General features: G+C 35.0%; 1 protein-coding gene across 2 annotated transcripts; it reads left to right on the top strand.

Moving 5' to 3' along the window:
* Positions 1 to 679: 679 nt before the first annotated feature.
* Positions 680 to 15,590, top strand: LOC131044351 (uncharacterized). 2 transcript variants are annotated; one of them, XM_057977667.2, is made up of 4 exons: positions 680 to 1,618; positions 3,142 to 3,240; positions 4,325 to 4,423; positions 13,832 to 15,589. In XM_057977667.2, exons 1-4 carry the CDS (start codon positions 782 to 784, stop codon positions 15,230 to 15,232), a joined length of 2,436 nt encoding a protein of 811 aa, XP_057833650.2. In that variant the 5' UTR covers positions 680 to 781; the 3' UTR covers positions 15,233 to 15,589. The 2 variants fall into 2 exon arrangements, with proteins under 2 accessions (XP_057833650.2, XP_057833651.2); XM_057977668.2 differs by lacking the exon at positions 4,325 to 4,423 and having other exon boundaries at positions 13,832 to 15,590.
* Positions 15,591 to 20,961: the final 5,371 nt, after the last annotated feature.

Below are 20,961 nucleotides of genomic sequence, written 5' to 3'. Positions count from 1 at the left end.
CCCCACTTCACCTTTTTCTTGCAAGCATCTTCATTAATGCCAATTGCATTGATAATAAATAAAATCTAGGAAACATTATAATTTGGAAGAATGGCTAACTAGGGCCCAAGCCTAAGTGAAACCTTGAATCAACCACATAGTGAAATATTATGATTATTATGAAGGAATGGCCTTTGGAAATAAGTTTGGGGTGATAATTTTCAAATTTATTTGAAAAAAAGGCTAGTACAGGGTGTTCAAGCCTCCAAAGCATAGTGCAAAATCATAAATGATCATATTAATAATTAAATTCCTTACAATATGATAAAACTATATTGAAATTGGTGTAAATATATATAATTACCTTCTTTTGATTAAATGATAATTTGATGATAAATTATACAAATAAAACGAATAAAAAAACTTGTGCTCTCATTCATCCTGCTGATAGATTATAGTTGAAACATTGATAAAAAAACTTGCACACAATCGTTTCCAAAAGCTTGCTTAGAGATAATCTATAGATTGTGGAAATCTCATTTCATCAATCGAATAAAAAAATTCTTTATAACTCAATTCAACAACTTTAGATATAGAAAATTATAATAAAAATTAAATAATAAAATGAATAAAATCTATTCTCATTAAATAGAAAATACACTTTAAAAACAACCAGTTAACCAATCTAAATTGTTTTCCTTAAACGGCTAGGGCATGTAGACTCACAAGATGCTGTCTTCTGCCAAATCGAACCGAACCCACAAAACCTTGTTTTTGAGTCTGATACGCATTGAGATTAACAATGTACATGATAGCCAGTAAAGAATTGAAGAGGGGATGTGATGTGACTCCCCAAATCCCTCCATTATCTTGGGCTCTTTCTGATTCTCTCCTCTCTTTTAGATGCTCTGCCTGCTTTTCAAAACTTAATGTTTCATATCCATGCACAGCTCAATGCGGAGGCTCTGTAATTTACTGTTCTCAACAATGCAGAGATGCAGACATTGACACTCACTTGCGTAGCGGAGAATGCCATCTTCTCAGCAATGTCCATGGACTCCCGCCCACCTCAACCTCTGATTTACGCGCAGCTCTCAGGCTTCTATTCCACCAACGTCCTTCACCATCATCCTCCAACCCCCGGATTGGCGATTTAATCACCAATCATGAATACCTTATTGGCAGAAAAAGAAGAAAATCATCTGCCAGTAGCAACGGACATGATTCTGATTGCCAAGAAATTGCCCAAGAAATTGAGGAAGGCGCCAGGCTTATGCATTTAGCGAGAACACATGTTGGTGGAGCCATGGAATGTGATGGGGATGTGCAGAGAGTGGAAGAGGAGGCGTTGTGTGCTGTGATCACCAATGGGGTAGAGGTGCAAGTGGATCAATTTCAAGAAACGTCCACTCGGGGAAGTGAAATGCAGAGCCTTGTGCTGGGGACAGCTGTTTATGGACCCCTGTTTTCATGGTGTAATCACAGCTGCAGGCCCAATGCCTGCTACAGATTTGTTCTCAATACAGGAAGGACATCATGCGATTCACAGTTCCAAAAGACAATGGTTTCTGGAAACAGTGTTTTCATAGAGCCTGGAAATAAGGAATTCAACATTGTCTCTCTTGAAAAGGAACCAGGGGTAAGCCTTTATTGGACACTCATATTCAAAAAGGATAAAAAATCATTTATTGCAGCAGTTAGCAAATCTGGATTCACTAGAGCTTGCTGCTGGGTGAGGTGAAGGATATGGTCACCTTTTGGTTGCGGGAGGAAAACAGGGGACTAGAAAAGGCACACCTAGATGCACCACTTAAACCCTAGGAATGCACCACTTAAAATAAGGATAAGTTACAATGTAATTAGACTGAACTAAACCGGTTTCTTTGTGCTCTAAAATACCTTTGGCGCTTGGTTGTGAAAAAAATTTAAAAAGTTCAGTCTGCTTTGCAAAAATTGCTATTGCAAGTTATGAAGCGATGTTGCTATATGGCGAGGACATTAATGCAGGATCACCCCAAAATCTCTGTCTTTAACTAAGGAGACCAAACATCTTCTAAATAAAATTACATTGAACCCTGGCAAATTTTTTAGAGTTGGTCATCATGCAATCATGACAGCCTGGTTTTAACAAAATCACCCAAAAGAACCACCGGAAAGCTGCAATTAAATTAGTCAAAATGTTAACAGACTCTTAGCTAACTTATCTACATTTGCTGATAATGTGACAAAAATAAGACCTTATATAGTACTTTCAAATCTGTTGTCTATTAGGTATCAACTACTTGCCGTGTTGGCATTCCCTGCCTTAATTAATCCTTGTAAAAAATAGTTTAAAATGCTTTCATTCTCGATAGAAAAATTACTTATGCACATTTTATCAGCGCTAAGTGGCCTTTTTATGAATATTTCTAAAATGTATACACCAGTCTAAAACATAAGATTACCAATCTTTTCATTTGTTATTCAATTAATAATAAATATCATTTTGCATATGACAAAACTTTAGAATTTTCACTTGTAATTAGCAATCAGTATAATGCCTTCCTGTTTTTTGTGGGTACTTGATATATAGTGGATTAACTGCACTCTCAAAAGGGTTTGCTCATCACAAGATCCAACCAGTCAACTTCATCCACTAGGCATCATTTCTGTTTCCATGGGGACCTTCATTTGTCCTGTAACCCTTGAAGATGAATTTGTCAGCAGAACATTGTCACATTCTTGGATAAATGAAATTACTTAAACTGTTTATCACTGGTTGTTTAACTTTTCAATTAATTCAGTTTCCAATTTTTGTACTTTCACATATTGCCATCATAATTGCTTTTTAGAACCTTAGCATCTGTTGGAAACCATTCCAGTAAGGCATGAGTATGAAATTATTCTTGTCTATTTTATAATCCAGTGTGTCAGTTAACTCAGTTATTGGCTACAGATCAAAACCTTGAGATTTGAGAAGCACCACTTGCACCCATACAATTGATGAAATGCCACAAGTAGCTTGTGTCTAATGACAGGGCTCTGAAGTTCCTATGTTTGGTATTTTACTACTATTTTTGTTTTTAAGCACTGCATTTGAAAACCTGTCTAAGGTTGCATCACTTACTCAGGGATTCGGGAGTGATCTTGCTCAGTTATGCTCTTGATTTTATTGAACAACAGATCAAGATTCATGGTCCAAGAGTGGTATTGCGAACAATAAGAAGCGTGTCAAGAGGGGAGGAGATTTTCATCACTTATACAGATCTGATGCAGCCCAAGGTACCTTGCTAATCTTTTCGTAGCTTTTTTGTTATTTATTTCCTCAAAATTGTGCTGCTCTCAATTTATTTCATTCATCTATTTACTTTTGCATTTGGTTTTCCAAAGTGAACTATTGGCTAATACTTAACAGCAACTATGTAAATATTGAACTTAATTTCTTTTATGCTAGATTACACTCTATATGGCCTTAAATTTTAATTGGACATTGGAAACAATTTTAAGCTTACAAACAATTATGAGATATCCAAAAATAGAGATACTTTCCTCGTGTGCTGGATATTTTTATCTAAAGTTCTAGTCTTTTATACTAGACCCTGTTGGTACAAAGGATGCTTGATCTTTAGGGTACTGGAATGACGGATGAGCCAGTATACTGCTGCAAGCTGTATAAGGTTACTCTATCTGACCAGTTAGTCATGATTTTCCCAATGTCCTTATATGTATATGTGAATTACAATTTATTGTGCATGTTACTTGAATTTGTGAGCGACAGGTTAGCAAAGCCGCTGCTGAAGAACACCAACTTTAAGTACTTTGTATAAGTCATAGGTTTATTTGACAGTTTTTCCAGAATGGAATAGATCAAAATTGGATTCCTCTGTCTTTTTTATGATCCACTATGACCAGTGTTTGTTGAGATAGGGCTTCAGATTATTCCATTTGATAAAGACTTTTCCTGGTATTTTGCTTCATCATAACATCCTGAGCTTTAAACTCTGATGCTACTTTATTATAATGTGATTTGTGTGTTTCCTTAGATAGATCGAAACTCATCGTATCTCTGCATTTACTACTAAATGTGCTCTTCACTTGGCAAGTAGCTTTTGCATCAATTCCTGCAGTAATTATATAAGAAACCCTGGTCATAGATAAGTACACGCATACTCTATTTTAGGCTTGTCTAAGGATAATTGCATGCACTAGCTTTTAGAAGCAGGGCCTCGAGCCTTGAGTCATTGAGAGATAGAGTTGTATTTTCAATTTACAGATCATAAACCTATACATGAAAACATCAAATGCAATCCAAAGCTAAGAAAGCTTTAATTAAATGATCGGAATTCTGAATTATTGAAAATTGCAGGAGACAAGGCAGGAGGAGTTATGGTTGAAATATCGGTTTGTTTGTCATTGTGAGCGATGTGATCTCCCCATGACATCATATATGGATCGAAGTTTACAGGTGAGAGATACAAGTGACAATATTGTTGTTGATTCTGTTTTTAAAGTTTCTATTTAACCATAAAAGATATTTTGTGATGATGCTCTTGGTTCGAATTAGACACAAAATTAGTGAAGGCTCAATTTGTAACCCCATCAACTGAAAAATAGTAAAACTTCTCTATGTAAGTAGATCTAAGAAAAACATAAAACTTGATGCTGAAGTTGGTTATCTTTGACAATGATATATTTTAATTTTGGTTCTCTTAGCTGAAGAGGGAGGTTTTTTGCCTTAGGTGAGACAACAACCTGTTAAAATGCTATGGTCAGCAAGAAGAGTTGAGTTTATAATATACAAGGTGTAAGTTATGCATCGCATTGAATACCTTTTTAGGATAACCTAAATTATTTGGTAACAAAGATTCAATTTTAGCTTGAAATACATTAGAATATGTTCATATGAGTGAATAGATCAGTGTAGGTAATCGTATCTCCTAAGTTCTAAATGTTAATATAATAAGTTATGTAATAAAGGCTAAAAGCCTCAGTATATGTTTAGGTTCGGTGGTTGAGTTGCATATTTGTAAACTCACATTGTTGTTTTTTGTTGACTGCTATTCAAAGGCAGCAGCTCACCACATGAGGTTTCATCCCGTGCATCATGCTTGTTTATGGACATTAATAAATTTACATGTGCCAAGAGTAGTTTCTGTCCCAATATGAATAACTATATCTTGGTTCTTAAAAGTTCATTCCATTGGGCTTGAATTTGGAACATAAAAGTTTTTAACCATCATGACACAATGTTTTTTTTTTTTTGCTAAAAAATTAACTATATATAGAGTATAGAGATACATTAATTTTGAGATTTTACTCCCAATGACATGTTCGTTGACTAACAATCAAAGCTTCAGACACGTAGACTTTCTAGACCACCTTTGCTAGAGGAGATTCCATACGAAAATGTCAGCAGATGGTGTGCTGTTGATTAATATCCAACTTAATGAAATGATGATAAATAGCCATTAAATGCTTATTGCTAAATATGAACAAGTAATTTTTCAAAGCAGAAATACAGACTTGAGAATTTCTATAAACATTACTGAATTATTAACTTTTCTAGTGCAATCTGGGAGTGCCATCTGCAGAAATCAGGCAAAGCCTCCATGATGTCAAAATACCATTAAAAACTAAAGGTCTCTATGTAATTTCGTAAGCTGTCCTGATAGTTAATGACATACCCATCAAAAAGACTCTCCATGGAAGCCAGCAAAAATGTTACCCTGTTAAATTTGCTGGTAGCAATGGCTTAGGTCTTATAGCCACTCCAAACACTAGTAAATCTTTAAGGTAAGAAATAGAAATATTGCTATCAGGAGTGTGAATATTTGTGCATATAGATGTGCTGTGAAACTTGGGAACTGCTCCATTCAAAAACTATTCTATAGAAACAGAGAAAGAAACAAGAACAACCACAGAGACAAAGAAAAGGAAACCTGTTGCACAGATATGCCATCCTGGGAAGAAAACATAAAAAAGGTACCTTCCAGCTACTGAATTGCCAGAAACCGGAGCATCAGCCTGGTTATTTCAAATGGAAAGAGCTATGCTTGCACACTTGTTCTATCAGAACACTTCATTATCAAGCTATCTTGCACTCCTCCTGCGAAACTATCAACTGTGTTCAAACTTTCAAAGAATTGTAAAGGTCGTTCAAAGGTTGTCACATCCACCTGCTAGAGACCATCATTTCCTCCAGACATTCCCTCAGACCTCTGAATTCTTCCTTCATCCCATTGAGGGCTTCCACCTGTGAGTTGGCAGTCCTTTAAGGCGTTCTCTTTCAATCCTTAGAGAGAACAGCCACAAGGCAATTGCTCCTCCAACTTTTTGATACAGTTAAACATCTCCATAACTTCCATTTCCTTATGGCCACTCCAATGCTAACAGTCTGTCCCATAACTTGACACCAATTTTGAAAGGGTATACACTCAAGCTGCTTACTCAGCAGCAGAGATAGTTATGCATGCCAAACATCCATCTAGTTTCTCTTCACATTACATAGTTAAGGAAATATTTTCAGTGCACAAAAAGGCTTGGATGAGACACGCCTAGCTGGATAAGGGTCCATCATAACTTCTTAATATCAATGTCTTTAAGTTTTCTATTCACTCAAGTTTTTGAAGTATGGCTCCGTCAAATCCATTGTGCTCACACAGGCCTCTAATAGCTGATTGTTTGAAATGATATTTCATGTCAGGCATTCTCAAGAATGGCTCTGCTGACCGCCAGGGCTATCTTCATTGCTTCTCGTTTTATTTCATTCCCCTTGTGTTAGATATTACTTATTCTGTTTGACCCAAAATTGATTCTTCATATTCAGCATACAGTTTGATTCAACTGTAATCAGTTGTAATGGTGTTTTTAATCATAGATGACACTCAACAACAATAACACTTACACTAGAAAAGATGGAAGACCAGGTAAAAATATAAACAGTCTGTTTTACAGATTAGAAGGAAAATGGAAGGAAGTTTTGAGAATGATCCAGACCCTTAGAGACCCATTTAGCAATCCTCACTTTGAAAAATAGGGATATGTTATGAATTTTGTTTCTGTCAAATTTGTCGCGCTGTAAATAGATTGATTCAGGAACATTGAATGGATGACATTTTTGTCACATGGATTTGCAAGCAGCTGAATTTGTCACTAGTAGACAATGATAAAACATTTACACTTGAAATCATCATGGTGATGGCTCTATCGAAGCACAACAGAGGGAAGATCAACCTCCTAAAACAGAAGCTGGGATGGTCCACAATATGACCATTAAGGTGACATGTTTTTTGGATTCCTTTGTGTCATTTTGGTGATGTGTTAGTTTATAAATAAGCCTAATAAATGCTATCTAGAGCTGCAATATGAAATCCAGTAGAGTGTAGGAGCTGTGTATGTTGTTTGAGATGTAGAGCAAAGCAAAGCTTGTGAGAGCATTGTAGAAGTGTTGATTCAGTCTTATAGTGTTTGTAAAGGCACCATTGAAGTGATTGATTCTTCTGAATTCTCAAGTTGTTGGAATTTTACCACATTGAACACAGACATGATAGCACTTAGAACTGCAATTCATGAAGAGAATGGCTTTCATTGAAGCAGGACAAGGTCCTTGGTCCATTCATTCTTGTACCATATTCAAGCTGTACAGCCTTTGAATCGTGAGCTCATTGATAGGATATGGGAGATCTTTCATCATTGTATATCTTAATACCATTTCTATTTGTGTGATTGTTGTTATCTACTTTACTTGCTTAATTCCTTTTGTTGCGATCCTCTTTTTATTAGTCTTATTTGAATACAATGAATCTAACCATGCTTTGACAAACAAGCATTTGTTTTGAAGGTGTCATCTGATTACAAATGTCTTGCAACATGAAGAAGTTAGTTGCAAAACATGTCACACTTGCTGGCACAAGATTTTCCCTCTTTGTATGATCTCTCATCAAGTTGAGAACCCAAGGGTGATTATAAGTATTTTGTGACTTTCTCTTCCATACCCATTCTCACCCAATCAATTTTGTATATGTCCTCCAAAAGAAGGTCAAGGTGATGGACAGCTCAAGGGGTCCAAAAAAGTGATGGAGGCCTCTCTTGAAGTAGTTTCTTTGTTGCCCTGTATATTGGTGCATTATTGTTTACAACTTTTACCACATTTTCAATGCCCACTATTGGTGATCTAAGTTGTAGGTCCCAGATTCCCAAGGTAGGATAGTTTGCAAAGTGCTAGGGATGTCAAACCTAGGAAAAATATCACAAAATCTATATTTAGATTGAGCATCTAAGGACCAATTATCAAGGTGGGTAAAAAGTCCTTCACTTTTGGCTTTGCTAAACCAAAGGGGGTTTCCATAATGAAGATACAATAATTGAAACCAATGATAATTACTTTAATGAAGATATCAAAAAAGTCTCTATGATGCACAAGCAAGCTAGGCTCCACACATACATTAAAAAGGGCAGTCGCTATTTGCAGAGTATCAAATGAGTCTACTTAATAATCTAGAGTCTACTTAATAATCCGTGAGCATACCTCATTCCTTTTATTGTTCTGGGAAGATGCGTTGCAAAGATTTTATAGTCATCTGGTTGGCCAACTAATTAGTCTAACTATTAACACATCTAGATTGCACACCATATATAGTGAGACACTCAAGCAAGGTTGATTCTACCTATAATAATCATTCTTCAAAGGTTACAAGTGTTTATTACAAAATTGGGACAAACCCAGATTATTACAATGCTAATACTTTCACCCAGAGTTTGAAATTGAAATCCTAGTGCTTCCTATGAATATCATTGTTATTGAGTTGGCCACCACTCTATTTCTCTATCTTTAGGGAAAATGTCAGATTTGCAATTAATTTTCCATACTTGTGGATAGCATGGTCTAGAGAACACCCATACCTGTTGGGCATCATTATTTTGAAAATGAATCCCAAAATGTGTTGCAAATTTGCTAGAATGTTCTTTGTAGAGCTGCAAATATACTTTCATTTATGTCAATGCTAGATTTGGAGTGAAAGGACATGGAGTAGCTTAGAAAATCCTCTATAGGAGAGGACATAGGAGTACCATCATTCAATTCACTGCTTAAATATGTCCTCATTCTATTAAAATATGCATTTTGGGCATCAAAAGATCAGATGAGTTGGTTGTAGGGTCCAATCAAGCATTAATGCTGATCTTGGAGTAGTTTGGGAGAGGCAAGAGAAGCTTTGAACAATTTGTGGAAATCTAGTATGCAATTGGACATGTGGAGAGGATGTGGGGATTTGCATTAGAACCGAAGGTCCAGGTGGAAGTGATCTAGTTGGTAGTTGATATTATGCAAATAGAACGGAAAAGTATGGGAGAGTCCTATGGAAGCAAAGGGCTCAACAGGTAGTAGGAGATGGAGGTTCATATGGATGGAAGAATGTTTAGTTGGAGAAGGAAGTCTTGCAAAAGGAAGCTATGGAAAATGCAAGTGCAATAGCAATTGTGAATGTAAGTATGTGAAAATAAAGTTTAGATGGAGGGTAAAACTCCACAAGGTGAAAGGGAGGATGATGCCAACATGACATCATGGTGACATCAACATGGAAGGGGAAGTCACTTGGAGGATGGTGATGTCAACATGGCATTATTGAATGGGATTAATGTTAGCATGGCATCAACAAGATGGGGTTCATAGGAAAACCCATCTGAACTGGATGCAGGAATTGGGTTGCATCTAGATGTAGAGAAGGTCCTAATGAAAAATGGAATTCCGTAAAAGGAAGTTGTAAAAAAATGGGCTCCAATTGGATGTGGGAAATGCAACTACTACTGCTCCTTGATGAAAAATGACGTTTAGATGGAAGATGGAATTCTATAGGGAGGAAGGAAAGCATTGGCAAAAAAAGGATGCTAAAGTGGAGGGAAAATTTTGCATTTAGTTGGAGGATTGAATTTGCAAGAGAAAATGTAAGAAGAGTGAAAAATGGCTAAGGAATGGAAAAGGTTTGTGGAAATTTTATGTGCAAGTGAAGGTGGAGTTGGATGAAAATGGAGGTTTGGAGTCGAAAACCTACAAGGTGAAAAGTGGACACATGTGGAAAAAGGACATGGAAGTGATCATACGTGGAGAAATATTGCTGAAGTTAACAATGGGACAAAAATGAGAACGTTTGGTTGTACTTTGAATTCTTGCGGAGGGAAAAATGAGGAAAGTGAAAAGATGAATGGAAAAGGGAGTTTGTGGAGAAATGATGGGAAAGTGAACTTTTATAGGAAAATGACATTGAACTGAACCTTTGTAGTAAAACAACACTTATGTGAACCTTTGAACTAGATGTGGGAAGACATTCGGTTGCACTTCAAAATATCAGAAAAGGGAGAAAGTGAAAGAAAAGTGGACAAACAAATCAAGTAGGGTATGACTCCCAAGATCCACAAACTCCCTAGCTACATAGACAACCATCTATATTGAGCTTTGTCTACACTAGATTCCTACCTATCTTTAAAGTGAAAGCTTCTTTAAAATGCATGAAGAGCACATCCTTTACCATTGTTAGCATCTGGAGGATCTTCAATGATGGTTGCATTATCTTCAAGAAGTACCTCAACGCATTTCACCACTCTATACCCATAGGTAAAGCATAGGGCCATCTAACCTTCCGATACTACATCTTTGTTTGCACCAAGTGAGAGGAGAAATTCTTCAATCTCTCAAAGTCATCACTATTGGTCACATGATGACAAAAGGATCATCTTTAGCCCACTCTTCAATTTCATCTCCACCAGTTGCCTCATTTTAGGTAGGAACGTCACTTGGAATCACAACACCCATAGCTCGACATAACTTGGTCAAGATATTTGGATCATTCCGATACTTCGTCATTGCAATTGGACCTCTAGTCACAATCTCCTCAAGAATAGGGTTCAAAGTTGGATCCCTAATGTGTGATGTGTTCCTACAAAACCCTAACCATTGACTTTGTCCTAGTTGCTCAAGCCGATTGCAAACCCCAATGGCATTTCTAAAATGACTCACAAAACCACAAATAAATTGTTAAAAACTTGCACACACATGTGCCCTAGCCATAGGTTGTGAAAAGAACCTAGCAATTGCAAAAAATGTGGCTCAAAACCTTCTACAAAAATAGTTGTGCAATTCAGAAAATGAGGTTTGGGAAACTTCTTAAAAAAATGGCCACAATTTCTTTTTTTGTTGCTAGTTGCTTTTCTTAAGAAAGGGTGTAGATTTTCCTTTGTTTGCAGCTATGATTTTCCCCTCAAAAGAAATGCGATTCTTGACATTTATCCTAGCCGTGAACCAAAGAAAAATGACAAAAAAAACCTTTGCTTTCATGAATTTAAAACAAGTGTAATTTCAACAAAAAAAAAAGAGTTGTGATTTTTTTAATTTATCCTTGTGTGGGATGTGGTTGTGATTTTTAGAGAAAAACCTTCACAATCCTTGCATAGTTCTGGTCTTTGGCACCTCCAAAAACCCTTGTGCTTTTCACTGCAATTTTTCTGCACCATTATGATAAAACTCCTTTTTACATGAACCCTTTCTCTAATATCATGTTGTAAATACAAATAGGTCACAATATTTAAATATTTATTAGATATTAGGATATCGATTACAATGAGGTTCATCTCCTTTATAGAGTTTGGAGGATGAAACCAAATAAACATGCAAAAGGATAAACATGACATGGCTCACACTAAACGCTAAAAATAGTGAACTCACTTAAGTCACTAAGATGACTTTATTACAAAAGAAAAGCTTTATCTTCTAATAATCATTATATATATATATTAATTTTTAATTTTTTATTCATTTAATATTATTTTACTGCAAAGTTGTATTCTTTCCTAGTATGAGAAGTATATTTAATAAAGGGGGAAAGTTGGGAAGTTAAGTAGGTTATTAGATATAATATATAGTTTAATATACCACCGGTTAGCATTAGTTGTTACAGTTTGTTAAGTTATTGTTTTAACAATGGAGTAAAATATAATTAGTTGAGGGAATAGTAGGATTAGCTAGGGATCATATCCCAAATAATATGAAATCTATATAAATATTACTCTATTTGATTAATAAAATCATCCTTTTTGTGCATTGCATTGCAAAATACTAAATTACTAAACATGTTTGTGGACAACTGCAATATCTGTACAGCTCTTAGATTTTGTGTGAGTTGGCAGTAGGCACCCATACCTTCTGAGGAAAGTTTATATTAATTGGCGTGCTATTGAAGTATGTCTTTTGTAGTAGATTTTATTGTATTTTGAGTATTTCTTCTCTAGATTTTGGTGCTGCCTTTGCTATTCAAATATGTTTGGTTTTGATTCTTAGGAATATATAGATTTCAATGTGGAGGAAAAAAAATACTTTAATGTCTTTTGTAACTTTTTCAATCTTTTGGTGTAGCTGTTTGTTTATGTAGTTCCAGATCCAGTTCATAAGAATGGCAATAAAATCACTTTCTTGGCTTTGTGAGTAGAAAAACGGCTTCATTACCAATCACACAAGATGGCGAAAAGTGAAGATCAGAAGTGCTATTTATCATAGAGGAAGCAGTCATTAGTTGAATTGATGAATTATAAGAGATCATGAGTAATATAAACTTTGGTATTCAGGACAAGAATTAGACTAATTGTTTTTGTTTGGTCCATGAACAAATAGAGAATACATATAGAATTGAGGATGAAAGAGAATACCTTCACATACTTGGAAGCCAATGGATGGAACTTAAAAGTCATGGTCCATGTTGAACCTTTTTGCAAGAAAAAGAAGACAAGAAACTTATAGATACCTGAAAGAAGATGAACAGTGGAATCACGTATTTTAAAGATTGATAAATGAGATACCATTCTCAAGTTTGATGGGGCTGATGGCAATATTAAGCATAGGTTTGGATTGGGAAGATAGTTTTTTTTAAAGACTAAAACCTTATGGGAGATATTCAAAACATTCCAATTTGGCACATTATATATCAAGGGACTAGTGTTTGATCAGTAACAAATGATTGGCATGATGTAAGGCAGATGATGACAATGGTGTTTGCGAGGACATAAGTGCATGGGATGTGTTTGTAGTTAAATTGTGCCCTTGAGCCTTATATCGTTTATTATTTCTTGACTTGTAGAAATATGAAGTAACAGGGAAAATCGGCATATTACTTGAGGGAGTTTTGTCAAGCAAGAATATTGGTAGAAAGGACCTCCTCTTGACGAGTGGTTACTATCTCTATTGATGTTTTTAAGGAGTGCATTCATATGCCTGTTTAATCCGATAGTCTTGTAGTTTTTAAGTAGAGTGCCAAGTGGAGGTTTGTGGCATACTTGGAAGGAAATTTTGTACTTAATTATAATTTCTATTTATGTTTGGTTTATCATTTTTTAATCCCCACAAATTTCACGCAAGAAGGAAATTGTGAACTCCATTACAATTTCTGTTTATGTTTGATCTGAATCGCTGTAAAGTGTTTATCATTTTTTAATTCCCTCAAATTTCATGAAAGATGTTAGGACATAAGATATAAATCTTATTAATTTTTTGTATATTCTGAAGTGGGTACAATATGTCAAAATCTTATGATTTTTGTTTGTATGACACTCGGACCCTGTTTTTACATAAATACCTTATAGTAGCAGTCTCAAAAATATTATATGTCAAAATGATGTCTCTAGTTTTTGTCTACATGTCAGTCAAAATTTTACATACTTTTTCTTCGCATGACTGCTAAAATGTCAAATGTGTTTAATACTTTAAATAACAGTCATAATCTGAGCCAGCTTGGATTATGCAAGGAAAAAGAGTTTGACTTCTATCATTTTAATTATCTTATGATCAATACAGATTTTCTTTTTTATTCTAGCAATGTTACTGGTCTTGTAGGAAATAAATAATATCAGCATGATCCAACCAAGCTGTGAAAGTGACTGCAGTAAGACTAAATCAGTGAAAACACTAATGGATGAGATCAAGTGTGGAATAGAAGAATTTATTTCCAACAGTGATGCTGATAGTTTTTGTGGAACTCTTGAACACGTATTGGGAAAAATTGTTGTTCCAAAAGGATCAGTGATGAATTTAAACCAATTACAGTCAGGGAAGAGTGTCTTTCTGATTCATCCTTTACATCATCTGTGCCTTTCTGCATACACTGCTTTGGCATCAGCATACAGGATTCGTGCAAATGGTGCATTGCACTTTAGCTTAAATAAATGTGATCTGGCTTCCAATGGATTTGACTTTCCAAAATCAGTTTTTGTCTGTACAGCTGCCATGACTACTGAGTCAGTATCAAGGGAACATGACCATGATGTTCATGGCTATAGTCCCGCAAATTCTTTTGTAAAGAGATATCATATAAACACTTGCCCTCAGGAATGTTCCATTTCTGGATCAACTGACCTTTTACACTCCCATATTGTGGCTAAGAAAGAGATTTGCAACTGCCAGTATGCTACGACCATGGAGGACAGTGAATTAATTAAAGCTTCGGATTCTTCTAGAGCAGTGGCAGCCTATACTTTATTACATGCAGGTGTGGTTCATCATTTCTTTCTTGCTGGTGAGCAGGGCTTGATCATGACAGCTGCACGTTTCTGGATGACTGCTGGGGAGGCTTTGCTTAGTTGGATATTGGGTTGTGGATTTCAAGCATCCATTTCAGAAATGAATTGCCATTCCGTAAGGAATTGGCTGCATTTAATGTTTGGACCTTTGTCCCAGCGCACAGAATGTAGTTGTTTTCTGCTGAACTATAGCATTGGAGTTATGTGGTTGCACTTACATTCTAAGTGTGGATGCCACTTTGGAGAACTCCTTGAAGAAGACTTAGGAAGTGTAGATGGATATCCAAGGCTTCTGAGAGTTTCAGAATTCTTTCTTAGGTGCATGAACAAGTTTGTCAAATTGTTATGGCCTTTGTTGCAGTCTGGACTCCCATTTTTAGAAGCCATACTGAATCCAGTTGATTACAGCTGGCTTCCTGACTCTGAAAAACAACATCTCCTGCGTCAAACCTTTGTGCAGGATAAAGTTGAAAGAAAGAATGATGAAAAGGAAGACAGTTGCATCTGTATTGATCTTAAAGAATGTGATTTCAATAAGAATTCATCTTTAGAAATATCAGAAAGGTTATGCCTATCGGAAAAAGATAGTGCTTCTTACTGCAGTTGCATGAAAAAGGAGGATTTTTTTGCTATTTATTGTGCAGTTCACTGCATTTGTTACAGCAAATATCTTTTAGAGGTATGCTATGGTTCTGATCATCCTTTGGTTTATTATTAACGGAGTTTACTATAATTTGGTTCATGAGGCACTTGCAAGATTTTAGCAGCAAATGATAGTGATGTGAAACTGTGGCGGATATGGTTATGCTGAATGATTTTTGGGATTCCAATTAGCATACTATGAAGCAGTTTGCAGTGCTTACACAACTAGACTCTGCTTCCAAAACTCCCGTCTCCATCTTCTATTCATCTGAACTCTGGAGATCCATTCTTGCTTGGCCAATCAGTGAATATCATTTGAAACTTATGAACATTTGATGACATTGAAGCGCAGTATGCAAATGGAACTACAGTGGCTTGCTATAGCGATTCAGAAAGTCCTGGGAAAGCTACTTGTTCTAGCTTGATTCTTAATGTATCAACACTCTTTGTAATTTACAATTTATATTTTGTCGTAACCAGAACATTATCAACTAGTATCTGTAAAAGGATTGCTAATGAGGATATCTTTAATTTCTGTTATGATAAATGGTATACAATGAAAACATGGGATTACACCTCAGGCAAAAAAATTTCTGTAACACTTTTGTATGATTTAGTCATAGCCCATGGACATTTTAAAAAACTTGCAAATGTGCTGTAAGTATTTAAAAAACTTGATAAAGTATGTGGGGATTACTATGATAAGTGAATACTTTCAAATGGCATGCTATTAATATTTCATTATGGGCGATGAATTGTGAAATTTACACATCAAAGTTTAAATTCTATGCACTACATCTCTTAGGTATCCCAATCTATTTATGTCATGAATTATCATCAGGAAGATTGAGCAGTGTTTCCTGCAAGTTAATTGTGGTAATAATGAAGCAAAAGCTATATTATCATAAATTTCTGCAAATGTTTGGAGACACATTTGAATGCAGTTTGGGAGACCTTTTGCATTAAGTTTTAACTTGTTTAACAGTTCTATAGATGCTTTGTTTCCTCCAAAGTATCGTGTTGCACTATAGAATGCACGTTACTTCAATTTGTGTACACTTGTATACAGTACAATATATTGATATAATTGATAAATGAAAGGATTGGTTTCACTTCATGGCATAGTGTTGGAAGAGGTTTTAGAGATAGAGGCAGACTCGTGGATGTGGGAGAATGTGCTGGGTGGTATGAGATATGTATTTGTAGGCTTTGGTAGGAGATAAAACAAGGTTTCTTGAGCAGTGTTACCTTTTGAACAAAACAATTGGTTTTTAGCGGGTTGATGGTCCTGGAATTGCTATGGTGGCTTTGTAACCGCAAGGATGTATTCAAAGTCAACAGGGTGGTTTTGTCAGAAGCAACGTTCCTATTTCCTTTCTTCAATTTTCACCATTGTTTTGACTTCCTTTTATGTTGTAAGGCTATAACAAGCCATTGTAACCCAAATCAGAGTAAGGTTATGCAAATCGAGGGCATGTAAAAGGGAATTAGATTAGCAATTTATACATTTTTTTGAGATCCTAAGTGATTGTTGAGCTATTGGCACAATAGAAGGTTGTGAGAATACTAAAGGTCATAGTGTTGGGTCACAAAAAGTCATGTGATCCAAGACTCAAGAATCAAGGGTATGATTCCTCTATTGTCAGGAGATTAATGATCTCCCCAAGGCCTTTGGGCTGTTGGTGTCTAGTGTTATAGGATGACTTAGGGAAGATGAAATGTTGTTGTGATAAGGGGCCTAGTGGGAATCTCTCTAGTTTTGTTTATAGGTCAAGCTAAGCTCAGTTTTAAGGGGTCATTGTAGAATAACAATGCCTATTAAACAGACAAGGAACTGCAGAACATACATGAAGAACATGTAGTATACTAGATTATCTTCTATTCTAACTATTGATCAAAGAAAACACAAAAGGGTAAGGTTAGAGGAATAGAGCTTGAGGTCTGAAGAAGGCCCGACCACTTTACTCTTAGATGAACAAAGAATTAGTTACCCAAGATCATTCTCTATATGCAATTGCACAACCAAAAGAAGGACTAAATTATATATTTCAAAGGCAGCTTAAATCACAAGAGTTCAAGACCATCACACACCATTTACATGCACAGTATGAGAGTTCAAACGCCAGACATGGATAAGATTCAAAAGTGTTTGTTTTTTATGGTGATATTCAATGTTTATTACATATGTAGCACAAGAGAAACCCTTGAAAAAATAGGGCTCCAATGAAAACCTAGTTTAAAAATGGTGAAAAACTTAAGTTGTAGAGCTAAAACTTCTAAAGCTCTATGATATCCTCTATCTTTTGTCCCTCTCCCATCTTGCATGGTTACATTGCCTTCAAGAGGGGATATGTCCCCATTAACGACAATGTTGTAAAATCAATGAAAGAGAACATTTTTTGATTTAAGGGTCTCTTTGAGTTTTGAAGTCATAATCCAAGTCCACATGCAAATCTATTCATGTTGTAATATGAATTCTACTAGAACAACTTGGAGAGTGTAAATTTTCTTAGAAGAGGTATTGATTAGGTAAGGTGTTTTGGCATAAAGTGATTGGGTTGATCAACAACATTCCTCCTTTTCTGCATTAGAGATTCCAAGGGCATCATGAGCCATGCTTGCATTTACTTCTCCACCTACCAAATTGTACACCAAAGTATTTAAAACTAATAAATCATCCACAAACAATAATTAGAAATAGTTGGCGCTAATTTTTTAATGTCCATTAGATTGAGATGTGTAGACGTATAAAAATGACCATATTCCTAAATGAATATTTTATGTTCATTTCTCTATTTAATTAAATCCAATTTAATTAAATTACCCACATTTCTCTATTTAATTAAGTAAATTACTCAATTAAATTCACTATACCCATTTAATGAATAAATCATTTTATTCAATTAAATCCCCCCCTATCCACTTTTAATTAAATTCAAATTTAATTAAATAGTTATCCTAAATTGAATAAATCTAATTTATTTAATTTCCCCAAATTGCAACCAAATTGAATTAAATTAACTTTATTTCAATTAAATCCTATTATCTTTCCATCCACTTGCATTTTCCTACATCTCCCACTTGCTTCCTAAACCCCTTCCTAATTTCTTCTTGACCCTTCTAATCACTTCTAAATTAGCCTAACCCATCTTCTAAACTTTGTCACATCCCTAAACAAAGGGAAGTCACTTCTCAAACCCTTAAAGTCTTTGATAACCATTAAAGACTTCAAGTCTTCAACCACTTAATTTTTCAAAGTCTCCCAAACCATTAATGGTTAATTCAACCCTCTTACATGGTTAGAGATTTTTTGCCTAACTTAACCTTCATCCAACGCAAGGGTCTCATCAAGCATTTAATGCTTTGACCATGATTATTTCTTAATCATTTGCACAAGAGTTTATCCTTGGATTAACTCTTAATCCAATGGTTAAGCCTAACTTAAGCTTAACCCTTATCTCTAGATAACCATAAGGTTTTCTCAGGCATTTAATGCTTCCAACCCCTTCTCTCAACCCAACCCTATGTTGACACTTGTCACCATTTCATTGGTGCAAATTGCAAACATGGATCCCCAACTTTCAAACTCAACCCTTGATCAACTCTTTCAATCCTGACCATCCATTGCCCTATTTTTGCTATAAATAGAGCTCTCATTCCTCCATTTTTATGGATCAATCCAAGTTTGTAGTATCATACTTATGCTCAAATACATTCAAGCTTTCATACCATTTTATGCTCATCATTTTAGCCTCTCTTTTAGATAGAAATTAGTCTAAATATGCATGTTTAGAACACTTTCTATTATCATTAGCTTAAATCATTGAACTAATATAGTATGCTAGTATAGTATTCATACTAACCTTGTCATATTATAGTTAGTTTATTGCATTTCTAGAATCATGCATAGTTTAGGATGCATCTCATATTAAAACCAACAAAAGCATCCATCGTTCTTGCATTTGCCATCCCTAAACCATTTTGCTCAGTGATCTGAGAGCAAAAACATTGGTTTGAGGGACCGTGTAAGATAGAGAACCATGGGACCCACCTTGGGAAGCTGAGTGATACTTCATTACTCCATAGCTTGCACCAAGAAGTCATGTGGGTGTGTGAGCAAGGCTCCCTAGAGCTCCATTTTTCACATATTGAGTTCTATCGACCCGCTTTTCCCGCATACAAGATGCATAAACTTATGGTTTACATTGTGTATGATTTTTTGTTGAACGTTTCAGATCACCCTCAATGGTCCATCATCAAGAAGAGGAAAATGTGTAAGACGGTTGCAGAAGTAGCTATAAAGGAGAGAGGATAGTTGGAATGAGGTAAAGGATTAGAAAACAATAAAAAAAATAAAAATATATATAAGAGAACACATAAAATAACACAACAAAGTAAACAATGTAATAAACTATAAAAAAATTAATTATATAAAAATCATAAAACATGAACATAAAGATAAAATTATATAAATCACAAAAGTAAACGCAAAGAAAAATTGAAGACAATGTCAAGAAAGGAATTATCACGAAATAAACAAAAGAGTGAACAAAGATGAAAGAAACATAAAGATAACCAAATACATAAACATAAAGATAAGAATAAACAAAGATAAAGATAAGAATGAGCATAAAGATAAAGATAAAAATGAACATAAAGATGAAATCATGTGAGTACAAAGTAATGTTAGTGACATAATCCTATAATGACCTCTAATTCTAGTACAAAGATGCTAATTCTAATAGGATATGTATTCCTTTCAGTGCTCTAATCAAAGTATTCTTATAATGAATGCTTATTGTAATGCAAATATTTCTTAATATTCCTTGATGTATTTAAATACATAAACAAATGCCTTTAAATACCAAAGCATAGTGAATGACCACAAAAATGTGTACCAAGTTAACTCCCAAGAGTTAGTGAAAGACAAAAGTTAACAATTTGAATGTAAAAAATTTAAATTTGGGATCAATCTCATGTAGCTAGAGATCAAACCTACATGTTGTAAGATAGACCTAAGATGGGGAATCCAAGATCCCAAGATTATAATTTTGAATAGAGCTTATATATTGATGCATGAACATCTAGTGGTAAGGGCAATATTATATCACCCAAAAATATTGTATTTTCTTTTTATTTTGTAGTTTTCTTTAATTGTTTTGGAGCCCGTGATGAAACTTACAAGGTATAGGACATACATGAGCTTGAAACAATCAAAACTATTCACATGCTTTTTTCAGTAAGTTGGCTCATTCGGGTTTGTATGAACATGAAAATTGATCTCAATGAGCGAAACTGAAAAATAAGATGATTGGTGAAGAATCATCTCAATATCTTGAATCTTTTGGAAGATATTCACATTTTCGTCTCGAAAAAGTTCTCCTATAAAGTTTCAAACACAAAATTGAGGACCTTAGAATCCTCAAAAAAGTTGGACATATAGATCTTGAACCGATTTACTGTTGGGCACCAAAAAGAAGAAAAGTTGCACTTTCTAGAACATTCTAAGACGGTTATTGGTGCTAAATAAAGAGGTAAGAGGTGAATGAGGGTTAAAGAACATAGTTGTAATAGTGTAGATTGTGACTATAACATGTTATTTTCTCAATGTTGTAATTTCATTTCCTTGAAATAATAGAAGAAATGTGTTTGTTTCTTGCATTTTCTATTTTTTTTTTAAGGTCCGAAGTATCCTTCATCTTATATGTTTATTAGATTTAAGTATAATGAACATTCAATTTTAAGATATATTAAAACTAGCATATATATCTTAAGGATGATCTATATAAAGTATGTTGATATGTA

This window comes from Cryptomeria japonica, chromosome 5, assembly GCF_030272615.1.
Source record: "Cryptomeria japonica chromosome 5, Sugi_1.0, whole genome shotgun sequence".
In the NCBI taxonomy this organism is placed as follows: Eukaryota; Viridiplantae; Streptophyta; class Pinopsida; order Cupressales; family Cupressaceae; genus Cryptomeria; species Cryptomeria japonica.
Note: the sequence above shows the minus strand (reverse complement) of the source record. Positions and strands in the feature narration are given on the sequence as shown.

Bases quoted from the DNA above. Each gene is read 5' to 3' on its own strand.
- LOC131044351 (XM_057977667.2), top strand. From the start codon at position 782: ATGTACATGATAGCCAGTAAAGAATTGAAGAGGGGATGTGATGTGACT. The intron at 1,619-3,141 runs GTAAGCCTTTAT...ATTGAACAACAG, and splicing joins CTCTTGAAAAGGAACCAGGG to ATCAAGATTCATGGTCCAAG. The intron at 3,241-4,324 runs GTACCTTGCTAA...TGAAAATTGCAG, and splicing joins CAGATCTGATGCAGCCCAAG to GAGACAAGGCAGGAGGAGTT.